This window comes from Prionailurus bengalensis, chromosome X (assembly GCF_016509475.1).
Source record: "Prionailurus bengalensis isolate Pbe53 chromosome X, Fcat_Pben_1.1_paternal_pri, whole genome shotgun sequence".
NCBI lineage: Eukaryota > Metazoa > Chordata > Mammalia > Carnivora > Felidae > Prionailurus > Prionailurus bengalensis.
Genome location: NC_057361.1, coordinates 54,985,633 through 55,008,179, shown reverse-complemented (window position 1 = coordinate 55,008,179; position 22,547 = coordinate 54,985,633). Strand labels below are relative to the sequence as shown.

General features: G+C 37.7%; 1 protein-coding gene across 1 annotated transcript in view; it reads right to left on the bottom strand.

Annotated features, from left to right (window-relative positions):
* Positions 1-22,547, bottom strand: part of AR (androgen receptor) — a 182,090-nt gene that overhangs the window by 25,348 nt on the left and 134,195 nt on the right. The window contains exon 3 of the mRNA XM_043571234.1: positions 7,950-8,066. Within this exon, the coding sequence (XP_043427169.1) occupies positions 7,950-8,066 (117 nt within the window). The remainder of the gene's footprint in view (positions 1-7,949; positions 8,067-22,547) is intronic.

The window sequence follows — 22,547 nt, the reverse complement described above, 5'->3', positions numbered from 1 at the left end:
CCCAGATAATTCAGTTGGAAGGAATTATGAGATACAGTTTCTGGTTTCTCCACATACAAGTTTGCTTGAGAGCTATAATTAGAGAGAAGTATAACATTTTCCCTCCAATGTGTCACCAAGTATTTATGTAATCAACCAGAGGATGGCAATCTAGACCATGGAGAACAGATTTCAAGAGTTGATTCAAAGGTAATACAGAGACCAGAGAACCAAGGAACCAGTACCAAAGGCTACATTGTAATAGTAAAGAGTAGGCCCCAGTGGTGACTGGGAGCACACAGGCCAATTATCATCCAAAATAGGGGTGGAAGGTACAGTGATATATGTTGTGTGCCTACAATGTTTCTTTATAAACTTACAACATTTATGTAAGGAAGATTGTATTACTCCAATACTATAGCTGGGGAACTTAGGCTCAGATATCTAATGATTTGCCAAAGGTCATTAAGATAGTAGGTGGAAGAGCCAGGACTAGAAATGAGGCCTGTCTGTAATTAGTGCATTACACTATTTCCACTATACCACAGGACTTCTTAAATCCAAAAATATAAAAGAAAGAAAAACAGAGGTTGTAAGTGCTGAGTCACATGTGCACACTGATATCAAAGTTCATGGGGCAATTCTGCTCCTCAGTTATGCAGATCTGTAGGAGCACTCAGGTATCTGAGAATCGTGTGTAGGAATAGCATCGAGACTTACCACTTGCATCTCCAAGCTGAAGATTTTTAGGGCTTTAATTAGAGTCAAAGGAGAAGGGAGAAAATCCCAGTAACTGAGTTACAAATTATTGATTTTTTATGATACTCTGCTGCCTGATGAACAAGAGGTAGAGGGCATTCAATCACTGGGTGAGAAGTGGGACCCAAATTCTACAAATCTGTGATTTATAGGCTTCTTACTTTAGCAAAAAGGTTATATGGTAGCACCTCAATGAGGTTCTGGATAGATGTTGAAAGGTTGGTTAAAAAGTGCACAAAAGGATTAGTAATATTTTTAGGGAAGAATATTTGGATATCCAAAATATTTAGTGATTATTCTGTATGATGTTGGAAGTAATTATATTTCTCAGAAATAACTGGTCTAGCATGTTTCTTGAGTCAGGAAGCTGTACTTGTGGCCATTAGATGAATTCGACAATAATGCTGTATGTATGTATATGTATAATAATGTATAATAATGTATGCTTTATGTATGTATGCTTTATGTATAATAATGCTTTATGCATGAAAAGAATATTGCAGACCCAACATGGTTTACTTTAGTGGTTTTAGTGGCCTCTGGTACATACTCTTGAGATGTGGTGAGGATGGTCTACTCTTGGTCATGAAGCCATTCTTGATTGATTCTCCTGGTGAACAATGGCATACACATCTACAAAATAGAAGACTTGGGCTAAGGGTGTTGTCTGACTATAGGATAAATTATTTATCTATACCCAAGTTTTCCAAAGTGTATTACATTAAACAGTGGTTTTGTAGGATATTAACAGGTGTTATATGAAAAAAAAAGTGTTTCTGTGGTTGAATTAAACTAGGAATCCTGACTTACCAAGCTCCTCAGGTTACTTTATTGCAGTACTTGCCAAGGTCTGTGTTACGCTAAAATATACTATAAATTTTCTTGAGCAGGACCATAATATGTAGGTTTGTATAAATTATTTGACCTTAAAAATCATTTTTCATGGACCATGTCATTGAACTAGTTTTCTCAGAACCCATGCCAGGAAACACTTGCCTAGACCAAGGCAAGAAGTTTGCATAAGGGAAGGACTTATGTACGTGGTCAGTACTTGCAGGTATCAAACCAAATGGAGGCAACTAACCCAGGAACCAAGGCTGCAATCCTAGCTGTTTAGCAAAATTTGCTGCTAGACTTTTTTTTTTCTTTCTCTACCTGGTCTACTGTGTATTTCTATAAAGTTTAAGTCATGACCTATATATCACACTTGCAATCCACTAATTGTCTTTAAAAAGCAAACATACAAAGTCAGTCAGAGAAAGACAAATGCCATATGATTTCACTCATATGTGGAATTTAAGAAACAAAGCAGATGAACATAGGGGAAGGGAAGGAAAAATAAAATAAATTAAAAACAGAGAAGGAGGCAAACCATAAGAGAATCCTAACTACAGAAAACAAATGAGGGTTGCTGGAGGGGAGGTGGGTGGGGGATGAGCTAAATGGCTGATGGGCATTAAGGAGGGCACGTGTTGGGATGAGCACTGGGTGTTATATGTAAGTGATGAATCACTAAATTCTACTCCTGAAACCAATACTACACTATGTTAACTAACTTCAATTTAAATAAAATCTTGGAAGGAAAAAAAAAACCCATACAGACACACAAAATGATACATGAATAGGTCTATCCCATGTCATAGATCTTCAGCTTCCTAAACTCCAAATCTTTTAGCATAATAATGGAGTCCATTTTCAATGTGGTTTTAGCTTACCATCCCCATTTCCCCAGATCTGGCCATTTTAAACTACTTACTATTCCTCAAACTCTCAATGTGCTTTTCTTATGTCTCTGTGCATTTATTCAAACTGTGTCCTTTGCCTTGAATTCCCCTTCCCTTCTGTCTCATCCAACTTCTTCCTAGTAATTTCTTCTTATCCTTTAGGATGTATTATCACTGTCTGTCTCCCTTTGTTTAAATTTTTGAGGTCAGAGATTTGCTCCTCAAAATATCTACCATAGTGTCTGGCACAGAGTGGGCACTCAATAAGCATTTGCCAAATGGGGGCACGTGGGTGGCACAGTCGGTTAAGCATCTGACTCTTGATTTTGGCTCAGGTAATGATCTCTCGGTTCGTGAGATCAAGCCCCATGTCTGGCTCTGCACTGTGAGGAACCTGCTTGGAATTCTCTCTCTCCCTCTCTCTGTCCCTCTCCCCCACTCATGCATGCTCATGCACATGGTCACTCTCACTCTTTCTCTCTCTCTCAACAATAAATAAATAATCTTAAAAAATATTTTCCAAATGGATAAATAGATGAGTGAATTGATGGAAAGATGAAAGGACTAGCTAGTTGGCTATTTGGAAGGATGAACAGATAAATAGATGGATGAATAAATGCTGTGAAACTTGTCTTCCAAAGACCCATGCCATGAATAGTGTTTCATCACTGGAATCACTCTCTTGCATCCAGAAGCAGAAACAGCAATCCAGAAGAAGCAATTCAGAAACAGCAATCCAGAAGCAGCAATTCAGGGCTGCTCTTGAGCATAGAGAATGACAAAAGAGCTGTCATCAAGACTGTCTTCAACACTGGAAAACACAAAGATGCTCATAGTGTACATGATGACATCAAATCATAGCCATGGGCTCCCTGAGCCATTTTCTCAACTAGAGAATCCTGGAGGTTGTTTAAAACCTGCAGAAATGCTAACAGTTTTGAGTCTCAGACGTAAAGTTCAGTCTTCTAGTAGGAAAGAGACTTCTCAAATATGCTAAAGTAACCTCTGAGGAAAATGTTGAACACTTTAGATTCTCACATGTTCCAGGTTTATTTTCCTCTTCTGGGTTTGGCTGCTACATGATATTCCTGAAAGGCCCACCATCTTCCATGGTCCAGGAAAAGAGGGAGTAAGCAGGTGCCAATGTCATTTATTAAAAACTGAGGACTCAAGAGTTGCAAAATGCAAAAAGAAAAATGTTTGGGGAGGAATAGGAGGTTTCAGTGAGGAGGGGAGGGTTAGGAGATAAGATGGCAAGTCAGGGCAATTATTTCTTTCTCATTACACCTTGGAAACTCTAAGTATATCCTTGGGAAGTGTAGACAAAAGTGAGAGATGGATGTGCACTTACTCTGATTATGGGCTGTGAAAAACCCACAGCTAATTCATCAGAGAGAAGGTCCTTTTCTGGAAAGTTATATTTATAAATATTTTCTTAGGCTAAAAGTAGGCAAGAGGTTTAGATTCTTGAAGAAGTTAGCAATGTGCACTTTTCCAAAAGCAGCAATAAATGAACCAGGTTCAAAGAAAGGCCTATTCTAGTTGTTAATGGGCAGTTAGTTAATAGCCTGAAAGCAGTCTTTAAGAGATCCACCCTGAGAATCCAACCACCCCTGGAAACACCAAGAAATACCAAGAGCTCCTAAAAAAAAAAAAAGGAGCAGTGAACATGTAGATAGGCCTAGAAGCAAAAAGGAAAAAGCTATGTGCTTTAAGTATCTCTGAGTTATGGAGATCCCATCACCAAACAGTAGATGAACACTACAGAGAAAGTCAGTTAGAGATCTTGAGGTCTCAAGACCAAGCAAGCTTCAGCTGTAGTGTGCCAGTTTCTCTAAGATACAAGGATAACCCTTATGCCCTCCACTCCTTCAATAATCTGTACATCCAGTATATTTTTGGACACATAATATACCTTACTTAGGTGTAATCTGAGGTAGCTAAAATTACTATTCAAGTCAAAATACTCAAGTTTAGACTATCTATACTTCTAAGGGCAATGGATACATAATCCACAAAAAGGCTAATAAGCTTTCTCTATGACTTTAGACATAGAATCACAAAATGGTAGTGCCATACAGGTCTTTGGTAAATCTCATTATCTCAATTTTATGATAGGAAAATTGAGTCTCAGAGGGGAGAAGGGACTGCCCAAGGCCATACTCCTAGTTCCCATTTCTGGCTACCATTTTGAGTTTACTGATGGGAAGAATAAAACAAAGTTATATGAATTTTCCTTCAATGTGATAAGAATGTCTATGCCAAAACCAAATCTTATGAGAAGGGAAGTCTATTGCTAAAGTATTTAAAGAGCCACTCTGCATTTATGCTTTCTATAGTTTTTCTATTGTTTTGAGTAAAGATGTACTGTACACTGAATTTGCAAGTTAACCATAAACTTGAGAAGGGTTTGCAGCAGAGAATCAGGGAACATGGAAATAACTTTAGCAAAATGGAAAGGTTTGTTTTTCAAACAATGGTGTTTAAGTGGGTAAACACTTGGGATGTTACTGGCATGGTATTTGAATATATGATTCCTTAATTACTAGGATTGGCTTCCAAACAGGATTTTGATGGTACTTTTAGTTTGAGGTGATAAGAAGTGATTTCTGGTGATGTTCTGCCTGTTGTAATTGTTACATATTATAGGGCATGACAAGTAATTCAGGGTAAAAGCCAACTGGTAATTGCTTTAAACAGCTTACCATCTAAATTACTAGTGACCTCACTATCATAGTAAGCCCTCACATTTGTCTAGCATGTTGTCATTTACCAAAGATGTTCACATTCATCATGAATCTGTGAGTGATATCTCTAAATTACAGATGAAGAAACTGAGGCCTAAAGGAAGCACTGTAAATAATGGAGCTGGGCCTTTAATTTAGTTCTGCCTGACTCCAAAGGTAAGACCATTTACACAATATCAAGAATCCTTGTATCTTGTAGACATTTCTTCAAGTTTGCCAGCCTGCACTCTGTTGCTTAGGATGGTGCTTCTAAATATCATAGAAATTGAACTGAAATGAAAGTCATTCACAGTACCTCTCATCTTCTTTTCATTGTGCTGACCAAGCCCATACAAATTTGAGCACACTATCCAATAAATCAATTTGAAAACTTACTGTACCACTCTCTCCATGAACTTTACAGATTTATGCCTGACTGATATATGGAGAAGTGAAATTATCTGGTATACAAAAACTCCTTTTCTTTTTCTTTTTTTTTGTACATGTATGTCCATAGCATTTTTATTTGTAATGGGGAGAAAAACAATGGAAACAAGTAACATATCCATCAATATGTGAACGAATAATTTACAGTATATCCATACTATGGATATACTACTCAGCAGTATCAAGGAATAAATTATTGATACATACAACAATGTGAATTTATCTCAAAATAGTTATGCTGATTAAATAAACTAGACAGCAGAGGTCATACTGTGTGTTTGTATTTATATAAAATTGTAGAAAAAAAAAACAAACAGAACTCCAGTGACAGAAATCAGATCAGTTGTCTAGAGGTGGGGTTGGGAAGCAGGGAAGGAAGAGAGAGAAAGGAGTTACAAAGAGGCGTAAAACCATTTTGGAGGGTGATAGATATGTTAATTATCTTGGTTGGAAGGTGTACAGATATGTCAAACTTCTCAAATTGTACACTTTATTTTTTTATGAAATTTATTGACAAATTGGTTTCCATACAACACCTCAAATTGTACACTTTAAATATAGGAGTTTATCAGATGCACAGAGACTCCTTTTCAAAAAGGGTTCACTATAATCATGTCACAGACTGCTTTATAATGGAGGATGTTGGCTGAAACATGAAACTAATTTTAAGATTTGGACCCAAATTTTATGAGAACTTTTGTTATCATTAACTTCACCTGCATCAAAGCAGGCTTGCAATTCATATTATCAGATTTAAAAACAAGAGGTTCTCTACCTGGGAGCCCCTATCTCTTACACACAATGGACAGAGGGCTAAATACTGAGAGATGACTGCATTAGGGGTTGTAACATTCATATGAAGAAAAATTCCTCTTATCCCTTTTATTCCCTTTATTTATATCCCTCTTATTCCTTTGTCATCTTTCCTGGCTTTCCTTCTGCATTTCTCCACCCCAGTCCTGCCTCTTCTTCCCCACCATAGACACAATTGTAGGATTTCTCTGGAGTATAATAAGCAAACAAGAACAAGGTTGGTCTTTCTCAGATATTTGAGTCTCATTTGATGTGGCTGCCTGGAAGATTACTCACAGAGCATCTGCTTGCCATGTCTGGGAGCACTAGCCACTATTTGAGATGGTTCTGTTACAACTATTTCAAATGGAACCTGAGTTATTTGTAGGACTTTGGTCTGTGTAAAGACTATTATTGGCCTGTAAAGGAGGGGAGGATACAGCTATCAACATGAAGACCCACACATAGAGAACAAGTTGGTTTACATAAAAATGTACATGGATAGAAGTATTGAGCACCTCACAGAAAGCCAGTGATGGACAAGTGCACTAAATTAGCTTTGAGAGGGGGAGGGGAAATGGCAGGATTCTAGGATCTTGGGTTTTCCAAGCTGATAATGAGTAATCAGGTAGGAGGCTACAGTTTCAGGCATTCAGAAATGAGCTTGCTTTTCTTCAAGTCCCATTTCCAAATCAAAGTAGACTAATGAGCTTGCTTTTCTCATGAAAGGTGCTTCATTTTGGAAGCATCAGGCAGCAGAGAGTACCATGCCACTGTGCGGGCATATACATGAAGAAATGATGAATTTGGAGGGGGAAATATAAGTGTAAGCCAAGACTTTCTGGAATGGTGACAGTGTTCACAGTAGACACAGACTAGGGGACAGAGAGCCTTATGATGAAGGGCTGCCCTTGAAAAAGCTGCATCTTCCTTCTGTAAAGCTACAGTGCTACTGAAGAAATTATTTTGGAAATTGTCAATAGATTTGCAAAGAAAAGGAAATGATTAAAAGGCCTGCTCAACCCTGGGACATATGGGATAGAAAACTGGCTCTGCTTGGCAGTCTAGTCATAGGCTCCAAAGAGAAGCAGCTTCTCATTCCAGATGGCCAGCCCTACAATATAGGAGTAGTTAGTTGAGGATATTCCTGTTTGTTCAGGGCCAGCCTGTGCCTAGGTCATCCTGCACCTGTGACTATTCTCAATTCCATAATTCTCTCATCCTAGCCATCATTCAATAACATAAGGCCAGTATCACTGTGTCTTCTGACTCCACACTCACTCGTCCCCTGATGGGACTTGATCCCTGCTTCACATCTTCTGCTCCTATGCTAAGCCCTAGAGTGGGGTGTGACATCATTAAGGATAAAGAAAGGCACCAGCTGGCTGATAGCCACATTGGATATGAAGGGGTCAGCCTGTATCTAGAGTATGGCTGGCCACCTAGGAAGCACCAAAGAGGAAAATCTGGTTCAAAGCAAGAACAAGAGAATGAGGTAAGGAAAGGGAGAAAAGTATCATACCTCCCAGAGTCATTCCTGCCTCATAGCATTTCCGTAGGCGACAAGATGGACAATTTTTCCTTCGGAATTTATCGATGGTGCAATCATTTCTGCTGGCACACAGGTACTTCTGTTTCCCTAGGAGAACAAACAGAAGAGTAGACACCCTATTAATGCATTTCCAGAGTCTCTCTCCTTTGGTATTTCTAGGCAGAAAAGACATAAAGGTAACCCTGCCAGATAAGAGAAGTGGACAGAGAATGGCCCTAAAGAATTTGATCACACAGAATTACACAGGCTAGTTTAATTCTATGCTATATTGTTTGGTTTTCATAGGAGTTTTTAATCAATATGAACAATTGAGGTCCTGTTGATACTTCCCTTCATGATAAGAACTACGTAACGTTTTTTTAAAATAAGACATTCTACCTTTACTGAAAGCCACGAACACCCATGGGAAAATGATCAATGGCAGAAATCACCACTCCTTTAGCATGGCACAGCAGAGACTTGGGTTTAGGCAATGTTTCTTCCTCCTGACCCCTGTATTCATGCAAAGGATCATACTCAAGCTAACAGAATGCTTATTTTTCATAATAAAAAAAAACAGGTAAAACTTCTATGAGAAAGAACTCCATGATATTTCTAGTTGTTTTTAAATTGCTAGCTATCATATCCCCAATCCTGCAAGTTATAAAAACGAAACAGAGATAAAGCTCAATGCCTGTGAAGTGAATCACACCAGGCAAAGGGAAGTCTTCTGAAGCCAGTGTGTGTGTGTGGGGGGGGGGGATTGCTGTCGTGTACACTTGGAGCTGTCACAGATACACAGAAACATATACATGTGTTCAGACTCAGAGATCTTCAGGATCACAGCTGCTCAGATAAAGACATGAAGGTCCATTAAAAAATACATATTTTACTCAATATTTTGCCTCCTTGCTCCTAACATAGGCCTGGCATACAGTAGGCCCTCAAATACTGACTGAATGAATACACAAATGGTGATCCACAGGTATACAGAGTAGCCAGCATAAACAGACAGACATACATATCCTGCTGCTCTGAAACATGCAAGACTTCTTTATGCAAGTCCTTCTCATTTACTGCTGTGCTTTAGTTTATGTGAGAGACTGTGATGTTAGGGAGGCTTCTTTTAGCAGAGGAAGCATATTTGTGGTAGGGAAAAGGAAGAAAAATTTAAGAGCAATTGCTATTTGATAGCGGGAGAAAAACACATAAATTTAGCTACAGCTTGGCTTTTCCCTCCCTTTTCAGCATAAAATGTACATATCAGGCACAGAAAACACTGTATTATAGTAGGTTATTTTATGTAGGAGACTCACTAGTAGCCAGGTCAGCAAAATCTGCCTGTTCCTTCCTTCCTTCCTTCTTTCCTTCCTTCCTCTCCACCCTGTTACTCTCTCATTCCCTTCCCCTTGTTAAAGGACTCCGAATGCTGGGCTTGAAGGAACTGTTAAAAACTACTCCAGTATAACCCTTTCATTCCAAGGATGAGTTCTGGGAATGTGACTTGCCTGAAGAATACTCAACTGGAGACCTATCAAGGAAGAATGTTACTACTTAATAGGCACCTGCTATGAACCAAGCCTATGCTGGCAAGTTTGCATATGTCATTTATTTTTTAAAATGTTTATTTTTGAGAGAGAGAAAGGCAGAGTGTGAACAGGAGAGGGGCAGAGAGAGAGAGAGAGAGAGAGAGAGACATAGAATCCAAAGCAGGCTCCAGGCTCTGAGCTGTCAGCAGAGAGCCCAACGCAGGCCTTGAACCCACAAACTGCAAGATCATGACCTGAGCCGAAGTCAGGCGCTTAACCCACTGAGCTACCCAGGTGACCCTACATATCCCATTTAAATGAATAATCTCAGCAGTTCTTTGACATAGGTACTATCATTACTTTTACTTAACAGATGAGAAAACTAAGGCTTCTAAACAAGTACTCTTTCTACCATTTGTATTAACAGAACACATAATTTACTAACAGCCTTTTTCTGCTGCAAACTGCAGATTCTTATTTGTGCACAGAAAGGATGTTGCTGTGAGTGCCATTCAGTCATTGAGTATCAACTCCTAGAGGGGAGGCCCTGTATCCAATTCCAGTGGGTTCACTTCCAGTGCCATGGATGTTCTAGAATGGGGACATCCCCAGTTTTTGGTGCAGCTGCAATCCTCAGGACTAGTTTGTCACATTAATTAGTAAAAATAGGGTCAAGTTATGAATACTTCTTTGAGGAATCTCTTCTTCCACAGGAAAATACTAGCTCCTGAACCCAAGTTTGCAAAGGAATGGTTACAGAGCCAAAGGATTAGGGCTCCCAGAGGAGTTCTAGATTCCACTGCTAAAAGTAAACCATCCTGTGAATGAAGAAGATTACAGTGGAAAAAGTATGAATTTGTTTTTTCAATTTGAAACTCAGATAATCTCCCTAGCTATGGTTCATATTTTGTCCCAGAATGTCTCCTGGCTTAAAACACAGATATCCTTTATAATTTACCTGGGAATAAGTGTAAAGCCCAGTACAACCAATGCCATTGTGTATTAATTTAACATTTATTGAGCATTTATTATGGGCCAGACACTGTACTCACTTTTGAGGTTACAGAGGAAAATCTCTGCTGAACAAAAATGTTTAAGTCCCAGATAACAGAGAAAGCACTAGGCTGGAAGTCATGAGATTTGAATCCTTGTTCAGTTTTATTACTAACTCACCATATGACCTTGCACAAGTCCTTTAGCCTCTCAGCTCCATTCATAATGTGATAGGTTGAACTGGAAAACCACTAAAATCTCTTCCAGCTCAAGGAGTCTTTTTATTTTATTTTATTTTATTTTATTTTATTTTATTTCTTTATTTTATTTTAATTCAAGTATAGTTCACATACAGTGCTACATTAGTTTCAGGTGTACACTAATACAGTAATTCAAGAATTCCATATCCAGCTCAAGGAGTCTTAAAAGATATCTGGATTTTATCCATAACATATTTGTAGAGTCTTTTATATAAACGTTACAAGTATTAACAATAAGCAAGAAATTAACCAAAATAATTATCTCTTCACCCTCAACTCCCTCCTTTTAGGATAGTAACTTGCTGTAACATTACCTTTTATATCTACAGTCATTTGATCTTTTCTCTTTGTTTTCTACAGCCCTTCAAAAAATAAAGGCAATTAACACAGTATTAGGCACTGCTATTGCAAGCCATATGCAACATATGTATAAACAACATTCTTACACATATGTGTGTACTCATGCATATGTGAATGAATGTGTGTGTGTACACCCACAATAGGGTGTAATCTTTGTGTATATGTGTGTGAACATATAAAGTATACAACATATTAAATCATACAAATGCATAAATATGAAATATGTGTTTCTTTGAAGCAGAATAGTGACTCTAAAGTTTTAAATGATACTTAATGGTAACACAAGTGGTGAAGGTTCCCAAATATGGATATGGAAGGAATCTCCTAAACATGGAACTGTAACTCATCTGTACAGTTTGGATTAGGAACAAAAATGGGATGGAAAAAACCTCTCAAGGTTGTTTCCAATCTACTTATCCTGCCTGAATTACCAACTTCCTCAAATGATAGCAGAACCAATGTATAATCACTGGGTTGCTATTACTTCTTTCCTATTTATCCTACTTTTCCAATATGGCTGAATTTTTCAGGGTTCTTAATAATAACAGTGAATTAAAATACAGTATGCAATAACATGTGTATTTTACATATTTATTTATATATAATAAATATAAAACATACAATAACATAAAGTGACAATAAATTAAAGCATAATATAAAATATAGTAACATAAGATTAAAAATGTCTACCATTCGATTAGCTTACAAAAGTTAGTAACAATCTTGTACAAAGGAGTATAATAGGGATTATTGTATACATCATTCTATAGCTGAATAAAATGATGCTCACTAAGATGAAACTGACCTGCCTGCCATCACAGTTAGTTTGCTCTAAATCACAGACCATGAGGCTATGAATCTTACAGATTGGAGACAATTTTAAATAGTATCTGGTCACAACACACACACTCCTCTGTACAAGGCTTGAATTCCCTCTGTAATATCCCCGTAAAGATTGCCCCAATGTTTCTTGAATTGAAGCCCATTCCATTTCTGGACTCTTATAACAAAGACTCTTCCTTCCAGGACACTCATGATTTATCTCCTTGTAGTTCTGACCCATTGGGTCTAATTGGAACGAACTCATCTTTGGGCTGTAAAGAATATTGGAAGCCTTATAACAAAATGTCCCTATGTGATGCCTGACTCTTCAGTTATGAAAATGGACACAAAGTATTGAAATCTCATGCCCCAAGCCACAGGAAATTGGTGGTAGAGCCAGAGAAAAATCTGGCAACTGCATCCAATGGAGATGTAGTGTGGGTGGGTGTAGCCTCAAGACAGAGCACCTGGGTTTTAGGTATCCTTGTTCATTGTTTAGTAAGTGTATGGCCCTATGAATGCCTTCTTGGTATTCAGTTGACAGAAGTGTAAGTGTGACCTGGGTATGCTCCAAGGTGGTCCTAGAAAGTCCTCTATTACCATGCAGTAGCCTAGATGACTGAATAATAAACACAGACAACACAAACTCCTATCCATCTCCTCCTCCTCAGATTCTACAAATATTACACCTAGTTCTCTGAACACCAAGGCTATATCAACAACTAATAATGAGTCTCACAAAAAAATGCCATTGTGAAATTTTTGGCAAAATACAAAAAATCCTCTCTCGTTGAAGGAGGTTAAGTTCACACTCTGGAATTGCAAACCAGTTGCATATTTAAGTACTTGATAAATCTCCTATTAGAACAGCTGCAAACACTTGACTACTATGAATGGTCACACAATGGGATAGCATGAGGTCCTCTGCTTGCCAGCTGGCTCTGAAATCCTTGACTGGCTGATGATGTTCTACATGTTTCTTCATGGTCCTTTTGTTCCATCATAAAGCTTAAGTATGATCCAAAACTCCACCAAGAACAGAAGTCATGAGACCGCCTTCAGATATTGTCTCCACAGAATTCCCATTTCTATTGTTTTTTTGTCATCCTCATTGGTGTTGCCATGCAGTGTGAGTTGAGGTCAATGTTTGATTAGGCTTCTTTCAATTTGTTCATTCTGAAAAATCCTACTTAAATCATATCAGTTAAAGCAGGGGAGTTATCCATCACCTGAGGTATCATGCAAATGAGAGGACTGAATTGTCATGTTTATTATGAAGCTACAGAAAAGACTTAAGAACACAGGACTACTTATCCTTTATTTATTTGTTTACTGTTTTATTTATTTTTGACAGGAGAGAGAGAGAGAGAGAATGAGCAGGGGAGAGTCAGAGATAGGGAGACAGAATCTGTAGCAGGCTCCAGGCTCTGAGCTGTCAGCACAGAGCCCGATGCAAGACTCAAACCCATGAACCATGAGATCATGACCTGAGCCAAAGTTAGACACTTAACCGACTGAGCCACCCAGGCACCTCAGGACTACTTATCCTTTATAACTAGAGTGTGAATAAAGGACCTATATGAACAAAACTAAAAAAATATATATTGAGGTATGTAAAAGACCTGAATTAAGTGGAAAGATGTACAGTATTCCTGGATGAGATGATGCAATATTGTAAAGTTATTGATTGGTCCCCTTCCCCCAGTGAAATCTATACATTTAAAACAATCCCAACAAAATCTTGACAAAATAATGTCAAAGCTCACCTGAAGTAGTAAAATTTATGATATTGCCAAGATATTTTTGAAAAAAAAAGAGTAATAAGACTTTTCCTATCAGACATTTAAAGTATTATAATGCCGTAATAATTAGAGCCATTTGATAGTGACTCCACTATGGATTGATCAGTTGAAGAGATCAGAAAAGCCAAAAACAGACTCCATATATGTAATATGTAATTCTAAATCTGTGGAAAAAGGATGATTTATTCACGAACTGGTGTCATAACTGGCTAAATATTTGAAAAAAAGAATAAAGTTAAATTACTAGTTGAAACCAAAGTAAACTCCATAATGACCAAAGATGTCAATGAAAAAAAAACAAAAACAAAAATAAAAGGAAATCATTAAAGTATTATTAGAAAGTATAGGTGATATATTTTTTAAAGTAGAAAGGGCTTTTTAAAGAATGACAATAAAGAAAAATAAGTGAACATTTTGATAGACTTAGTTGACTAGAAAACATTTAAACTTTTTAATCAAACTCAAAGACAACCATAAACTAATGAAAACATATTGGCATCAACTATGGAAAAACAGTGGTCGATTTCCTTGATATACAGAGATGAACAGTGCAGTAGAAAAATGGACAACAAACATGAAAAGTCAATTAAAAGAAGAAATATAAATGATCAATAAAAAATGAAAATTGTTGAATTCAACTTCACTAGAAATCATAGAAATACAAATTAAAGAAGATATCATTTTCATAAGTCAGATTGATAATGATTAAATACTAGTATTGGCAAAGAGGTATTGCTGGTAGGAATATAAACTTTTTGAGAGCATTTTATAAAATATCCAAAAAATTTAAGTACACATAAGCTTTAACCAGTAATTCCACTTCTTGGAATGCTTAATAAGAAAACAATTATGTAAGTACAGAAAAAGAAGTACAATATAGCATTATGTAAACAGAGAATATTGGAAAAATTTAAATATCTAACATTAGGGAGATGACAAAATTATTCCATATTTATGCAGGAGAATGCTGTACAGTCCTCTTTTTCTTTTACTTGGAACTATGTTCACAATATTGTGTTTTGTTAAAACAACAAAAATGAAGTTACCAAACAACATATTTCATTGAATCCTGCCTTTAATACCTGAGGCTTTATAGCACATCTATTCAAGTTTTTTTTTATATATTGCAATGAAACTTTTTTACAAGTGAAATAGCACATGGAGGCCCAGATATAGAAAACAAAATTAAACCAAATCTGCCTGAAGTGGGCATAGGAAACTTAGAACTCATCCTGCTACACCTCTCCTTTTCTCCCGTTCTCTGCAGCCTTAGCATTGTAGTACACTTTAGAGAAACTCTAGAAGTCCCCAAGGCTATGTGGAAAAGTTGAGACCTACTGATTTAGTCCAACCCCCATGCTCCTATTTTACAGATTAAGAAATTGAAACTTGGAGAATGGGGGAAAAACTTAAGGTTATAGCATGAGTCAACGTCAAAATAGGGACAAGGATCCAGGACTTCCTATTCTTAGTCCAGCAGTTTAGTGCTACTTTCATATGAGACAATAAATGTGAAAACAACATAAATACATAAAGATATACAGATCTTATCTATTATTATTATTTAAATAATAAACTCCTTGAATGTCATAAGAGGCAAGGACCTCTGCAGAGATCATCTAGTCCAACACTCTCATTTTATAGACATCCAGAAAGCAGAATGGATAAGACCAAGATTAAACAGTCAATTAGTGATGAGATTAAAACTGAAGTCTTGCCTATTATGTTCTCTGCACATTTGCTTTATTATTTCAAAATAATTTTCATATTCATTATCTTGCTGAGCCTTTTGTCAATGGAGGGAGGGTTTAGAACACTATCCTCAATTTATATATGAGGAAATCTGAAATACAGAGTGATTACTGATACCAAAAAAATATAGCTCAGTTTCAATAGAGAGAGCATATGCTTTCTATTTAACCACTATAACCAAGAAAATATCTTATTTGCCTCTATCCTGACTTATGTGCCCTGAATGTTCTACATCTTCCCATACTGCCTCTTCCAAGTGTGAAAGAGGAGTAACACTTGACTTCCTGAGGGAGAGCAAAGGAAAAAAAGGGGGAGGGGAATCCCACTGTACTTTGGGTACTATTCAAGGTGCCTTCAAAGATGTTACTTATTTTAATTCTTGTCAAAACCCTTTCAGGTAGCTACTATTCCTAATTTAGAATTGAGGAAAATAAGGCTCATAGGCACTGAATGACTCATCTGCAGTCACCAGCTAGTAAGTGGCAGAAGCAGGATCAGAAACCAAGTCTATGACCTTCGATGTTGATGCTTGACTTTGTCAATGTGATATCTCTTCTCAAATGGGCCCTAACACTATGCTTCAAAGACAGAGGCAGTGTAGAACAGTAAAAAAGCACAGAGGAGGAAAGAAGACTGAAGGACCAGCCCTTCTGTTCCACTGAATCATTATGTGACCTGGTGTGTTATCTCTATTTCTTTCTTGACCTTGGTTCTCCTATCTTAGGAGGGAATGTGGCAGACACTAAGAAAATAGGAACAACCTAAGGAAGGTGGATTCAGAAGTCTTCAATCCTAAAATTTGTAAGGAACCATAAAAGACCCCGAATAGCCAAAGCAATCCTGAAAAACAAACAAACAAACAAACAACAACAACAAAAAACTTGAGGCATCACAACCCCGGATTTCAAGCTATATTATAAAGCTTTAGTCAGCAAGATGGTATGGTACTGGCACAAAAACAGACACATAGATCAATGGAACAGAATAGAAAACCCAGAAATGGACCCACAACTATATGGTCAACTCATCTTTGACAAAGCAGGAAAGAATATCCTATGGAAAAAAAAGTCTCTTCAACAAATGATGTTGGGAAAACTGGACTAATTTCTTATACCATACACAAAAATAAATTCCAAATGGATGAAAAACCTAAATGTGAGGCAGGAAACTATCAAAATCCTAGAGAAGAACACAGGCACAGCAACTTCTTGTTAGACACGTAACTGAAGGCAAGGGAAACAAAAAGCAAACATGAACTATTGGGTCTTCATCAAGATGAAAAGCTTCTCCACAGAAAAATAAACCATCAAGAAAACTAAAAGGAAGTATATGGAATGGAATAAGATCTTTTCAAACGACATATCTGATAAAGGGTTAGTATCCAAATCTATAAAGAACTTAACAAACTCAACACCCAAAAAAAGGAATAACCCAGTTAAGAAATGGGAAGACATGAATAGGCACTTTTCCAAAGAAGACATCCAGACTAAAAGACATATGAAAAGATGCTCAACACCACTCATCACCAGGGAAATACAAATCAAAACCATAATGAGATACCACCTCACACCTATGAGAATGGCTAAACTTAACAACACAAGAAACTACAGGTGTTGGCAAGGATGCAGAGAAAAGGGAGGCCTCTTGCACTGTTGGTGGGAATGCAAACTGGTGTAGCCACTCTGGAGAACAGTATGCAGGTTCCTCAAAGAACTAAAAATATAACTACCTTAGAATCAAGCAATTACACTATTAGGTATTTACCCAAAGGATACAAAAATATTTGTATTTGAAAGGGTACATGCACCCCAATGTTTATAGCAGCATTATCAACAATAGTGAAACTATGGAGAGAGCCCAAATATCCATCAACTGATGAGTGGATAAAGAAGGTGTTGTATATACATATATACAATGGAATATTACTCATCCATCAAAAAGAATGAAATCTTGCCATTTACAATGACATGGATGGAGCCAGAATGTAATAAGTGGCATGGACCAATCAGAGAAAGACAAATATCATGATTTCACTCACATGTGTAAATTAGGAATAAAAGCAGATGAACATATGAGAAGGAGGGGAAGATACAAGAGGGAAACAAACCACAAGGGACTCTTAATGATAGTGAACAAACTGATGGTTGTGGAGGGAGATTGGTGGGAGATAGATTAGATGGGTGATGAGTATAAAGTTGGGCAGGCACTGGGGTCTGTTTATAAGTGACGAATCACTGAATTCTACTCCTAAAACCAATATTGCACTGTATGTTAACCAACTAAAATTAAAAAAAAAAAAAAGAATTCTTCTATTCATATTGGAATTTCTGATGGGAGTCTCAGAGTTCTCCTGAGTGTGACTCAAGGAGGACTGAAGCCAGTCTGCATTATTATCTTGTTTTTCCAACTTCAACTCTCTTTACTGTAAGGGCTTTCCCTGAAAAATTAAAACGCTACAGAAAAAAGGAGCTAAGTGCCTCTCCTTTGAGTGACCTACATAGACTGGAACAAACCCAAGGCCTGTTTAGCGTCATGCATCCTAAAGATAAAACTTTTTCTGGAGCTAAGACAGCCTAGAACCTCAGGGCTAATCACCCAAGGAGTGATTCTATGAAAAGAATTCCAAGCACTGTTGATTCCTAGAAAATTTTCCCCAAGATACTGCTTTTGGGCCTGTGGAAAAGGCTAGATGATACCAGGCACATAGTTTGTTCCCTGCCAAAAAGAAAGTCTTCTGTGAAAACGACTTAAAAAGTAGCAGAGTCCCTGTGATTCCAAGAATGTGACCATTTCCCCCACCTGTCCTACCCACCCAGAAACACAGGTGTCAGTTAACCCAGTACCATGGATGGGACCTCAGCTAATGCTTTACAGGGAACCTCCTTAGGAGTGTTTATAAAGCTATGATAATTCTTATTTCTTTTGACCTAATGGTTAACTTTAGTGAGAAGGGACAGGAATTGAGCCCATATTCCTCTTCTTTGCTTTCAGTACCTTCCACAATCTGGCTCAAGTTCCATAAAATGGAAGTGTAAAGACCACTGGCTGGACTGGCAGTCAGAAAAGCAGGTGTCAAGTCCCAGCTCCAATTGCCCTCAGCATCTCTGGACTTTGATTCCTCATCTAAAAAATGAGGATAAACATAATGGCATTGTCTACTTCATAAAGTTATACAAAACAAATGGTACAGAATGCATGTGTGATTTGTGAAAGGGATAATGTTAGACACGTTAGAAGAGTTATAGGTAATATTACTGAGCTTATTTTGTCTTCTATTTCCCTCCATCAATGACCATCTTCTGACCATGCTGCTCTCCTCAATAAACATTCCATCTTCTTCCTGCTCTTAATAAACACACACACACACACACACACACACACACACTTCTCTGCTAAAGCAGAAACTTCAGTGTTCAGTTCCAATCCATCTTCCCCAGCCACTGCCATTCACATGGGCCTCCTGCTTCAAGAGGACAGGAAGTAGAAGAAGGTAGAACTGACAAGTTAGATGGTGGCTAAATCATTAATAGCCTGAATTCCATGCTATGCAGTTTAAATTTTAACATACAGAATTATTTGAATCTATCCACTGAGTTCTTCCATAGAAGGTGTTTAATAACTATCTTCTGATGAATAATGAATAATCTTTGAGTATACACCTACTATGTTCCAGGCACTATTCTAGGTAGCCAGGGAAACAACAGTGCACAATACAGTCAAAGGCTTTGCCTGCAAGTTGGATGATCTTTTGGTGAAAACTGGCAAGTAATATATAAGTGGTAAATAATAAATATTTTCATATGGTGATACATACAATGAAGGAAATACAACAAGGTACTATGATAGAATGGGGAAATTAATTGAGGTAGAGTAGGGAAAAATCTATGAGGATATGGCATTTGAGCTGACACCTGAATGATTGAAGGAGCCAGACACGCAAAGAGCCAAAGGAGGAACATTCCCAGCAGAAGGAATAGCAAATTCAAAGTCTTAATGTCACAAATGAATTTGGTGCCTTCTTGGAATAGCAAGTTGGCTAGTGGGGCTAACATATGATAAAGGGAGAGGATATGGTAGGGAAAGTTGACTGGGTGGCAAAAGCAGGTTGTACATGGCAGTAATTCTCAACTGTGGCTACAAGTCAGAAACACCTGCAGAGATTTTACAAAGTATTGATGTCTGGTTTTACTCCCAGTAGTTCTGATTCCATTTATTGGGGGGGGGTAAGGGTGGCTTCTGTGATTGTTTAGTATATTTCTCACCCCCCATTGCTTCTAACGTTCAGCTAGGGGAGGGAACTGCTGATATTGGACATTGCAAGTGAGTTAATGGCTTATGGACTTTTTACAGCTGACACCATATTAATAACAGGACAGATGCTTGACACTGGAATAACATTTGACAGTTTACAAAGTTCCTTGCTGTTTTTGCTCCTCTGGAGACTAGTGAGGTTCAGGCCACTCAGATAAGTAGTTCAGGGAGCACCAAAGAGATGATGTTCTTCAGATGAGGTTTGGAAAGACCATCTGGGAGAAGTACAGGCTCCAAACTCACCAAGGAAAACACCACAAGAAATAGCCAGCTCACTTCTGCCAAGGTCATTTGACATTTGGTCAGACCCAAGTTTTATGTTTTCAAGCTGTCTTCCCTTGAGCTCTGTCCTGTGTTGTGCTAGAGTTGGCTTATAGTGACTCATAAAAAAACAATTCTGAGCATCTCTTCCCAATTTCACATTCAGTCCTATAATATTGGTAGCTTTATTATCAGTCCTGATAGCAGTGTCTACATCATGGAAATTAGCAAACACTACAGTATCAGGGCTCCTCATTCACCCTTGCCCCATTCTAGGCAGAAATCCAGTTTACTGACACACCACTGGTTCTGCCCTAGTGGTAGCTTTACTTTATCCTAGTTGGGTCTGACTCTCTTGTTCTTTTCTCCCTATACTTTCACCCAACCACACCTATGAGGTTTGGTAATATAATTGGAATCACAGCTTGTGTAGATTCAATTGCATTTCAGAGGAATTTTGCTGTCTTCACATGCATTACCCAACAGATGTTTTACTGAGCAGTAGTGTATAAATAACATTTCTTTAAACTGAATTCACATATGAATGTAAATATGGAACATTTAAAGAAACTCTGTACTGAACACTTCTATAAGGTCAATGCAATAACTCTTGTAAAATTAACAGTCACTATTTCATTTATAAATTTTATCAGATCCAAATTTTAAATAATAACGATCTTACAATATTTGTGAAGGACAATTTGGCAAAAGCCTTCAAAATTAAAATATACATATGCTTTGACCCAACACATGTGTGACATGGCATTTATACATGAACATTCACTGCAACATTATTTGTAATATCAGAAGACTGGAAAAAACATAAGAGGCCATCAATACAGTCATACAATACAGCCATTAATGGAACAATCTCCAAGATATATTGTAAAGTGAAAAAAATGAAGATGCAAAAACAATAAAGAACACTAGTTCTGTGAGGAATATTGATATATTAATATGTTTAACATATATATTATATGTTTATAAATACTCATACTATGTCTACAAGGGTATACAAGAAACTAATAAATAGTGGCTACTCCTGAGAAAGAGAACTGCATGCCTGAGGGATGGGGATTCAGAATTATCTTTCACTCTTTAACCTTTTGTAATTTTAAAATTTTGTATCATGTACATGTATTTCCCATTCCAAATACACATTTAAAATACGCAAAGCTCTGTTATAAATTTCCCTATGACTTTGATACAAATCCTATTCCCTATTTGGGCTTCAGTATCCCTATCTACACAAGGGGATTATATTCCATAAGACTTCAGACAGGAAGCCAAAAAGGGTTCGCAGCACATTCTAATTCCCAATTTTAGAGTCACTATTCATAACAGGTGTGTTGTCTATTCACCATACTGTGTAATTAGGGAAGCTGATCCTCTAACAGAGTCAAAGAAATGTCTGTTATTAACAACAACAACAAAATGCCTACTGAAAACTCAATTGTTCAACCCTGTGCTGAAAATTCAAAAGCTACATATCAAGATGATTATAGTGTAGACTTTACCAAAATACATGTTTCTTGACAAGATTAAAGATTAGAGAGGAGGAGGAGGAGGAGAGGAAAGGAGAGGAAGAGGAAGTTGAGAGGAAAATAAAACAGAAAGAAAAACGAAAAAGGAAACGAAAAGGTATGTGGAAAGAAAAACCCAAACCTGGGCCCCATTAAAGATCCATTGAACTGTGTGACAGCTTCAAGAAAAGCTGGAGATGGGGCGCCTGGGTGGCGCAGTCGGTTAAGCGTCCGACTTCAGCCAGGTCACGATCTCGCGGTCCGTGAGTTCGAGCCCCGCGTCGGGCTCTGGGCTGATGGCTCAGAGCCTGGAGCCTGTTTCAGATTCTGTGTCTTCCTCTCTCTCTGACCCTCCCCCATTCATGCTCTGTCTCTCTCTGTCCCAAAAATAAATAAACTTTCAAAAAAAAAGTTTAAAAAAAAGAAAAGCTGGAGAAGCTTTTAGTGCCTCCCCTAAATGCTGCCTCACTGAGGTCAACATTGCCTGTGGTGTCACTGCCATACCTACTGAGGGCTGAAGCATTACTGATTGGAGGAGGGGAAATGTGAGCCTGCATCCCAATTATTTCATAGCCATCTTCTTCAAGTCTCTCCCAAGGACTATTTTGAATGACTTCCCCTTAGGCAGTCACATTGTGATGGATTTATAGAACTAAGAAGCCAAAATTTCTTCCTGACTCTAGGAAAGCCCCACAAAGGTTCTGATAGTTTGGGATGGGGCACTCATGGAGTAATTAGTGGAAACTATAAAGAAAGGAGCCATTTTTACAGTAGTAAAAAATGGGGCATTGTAGTTCCACAGATTGCATTAAAATATTTGCTCTGCCTCTTACTAACTGGAACTTGGAGCAAGTCACTTTGACTTCTCTGGACCTCAATTTAGTTTACTGTAAAATAGAAATAATAACTCATAGGCCTGCTAGGACATGTAAATGAAATAATGTGTGTAAAACAACTAACACAAGGTCTGGCCCTC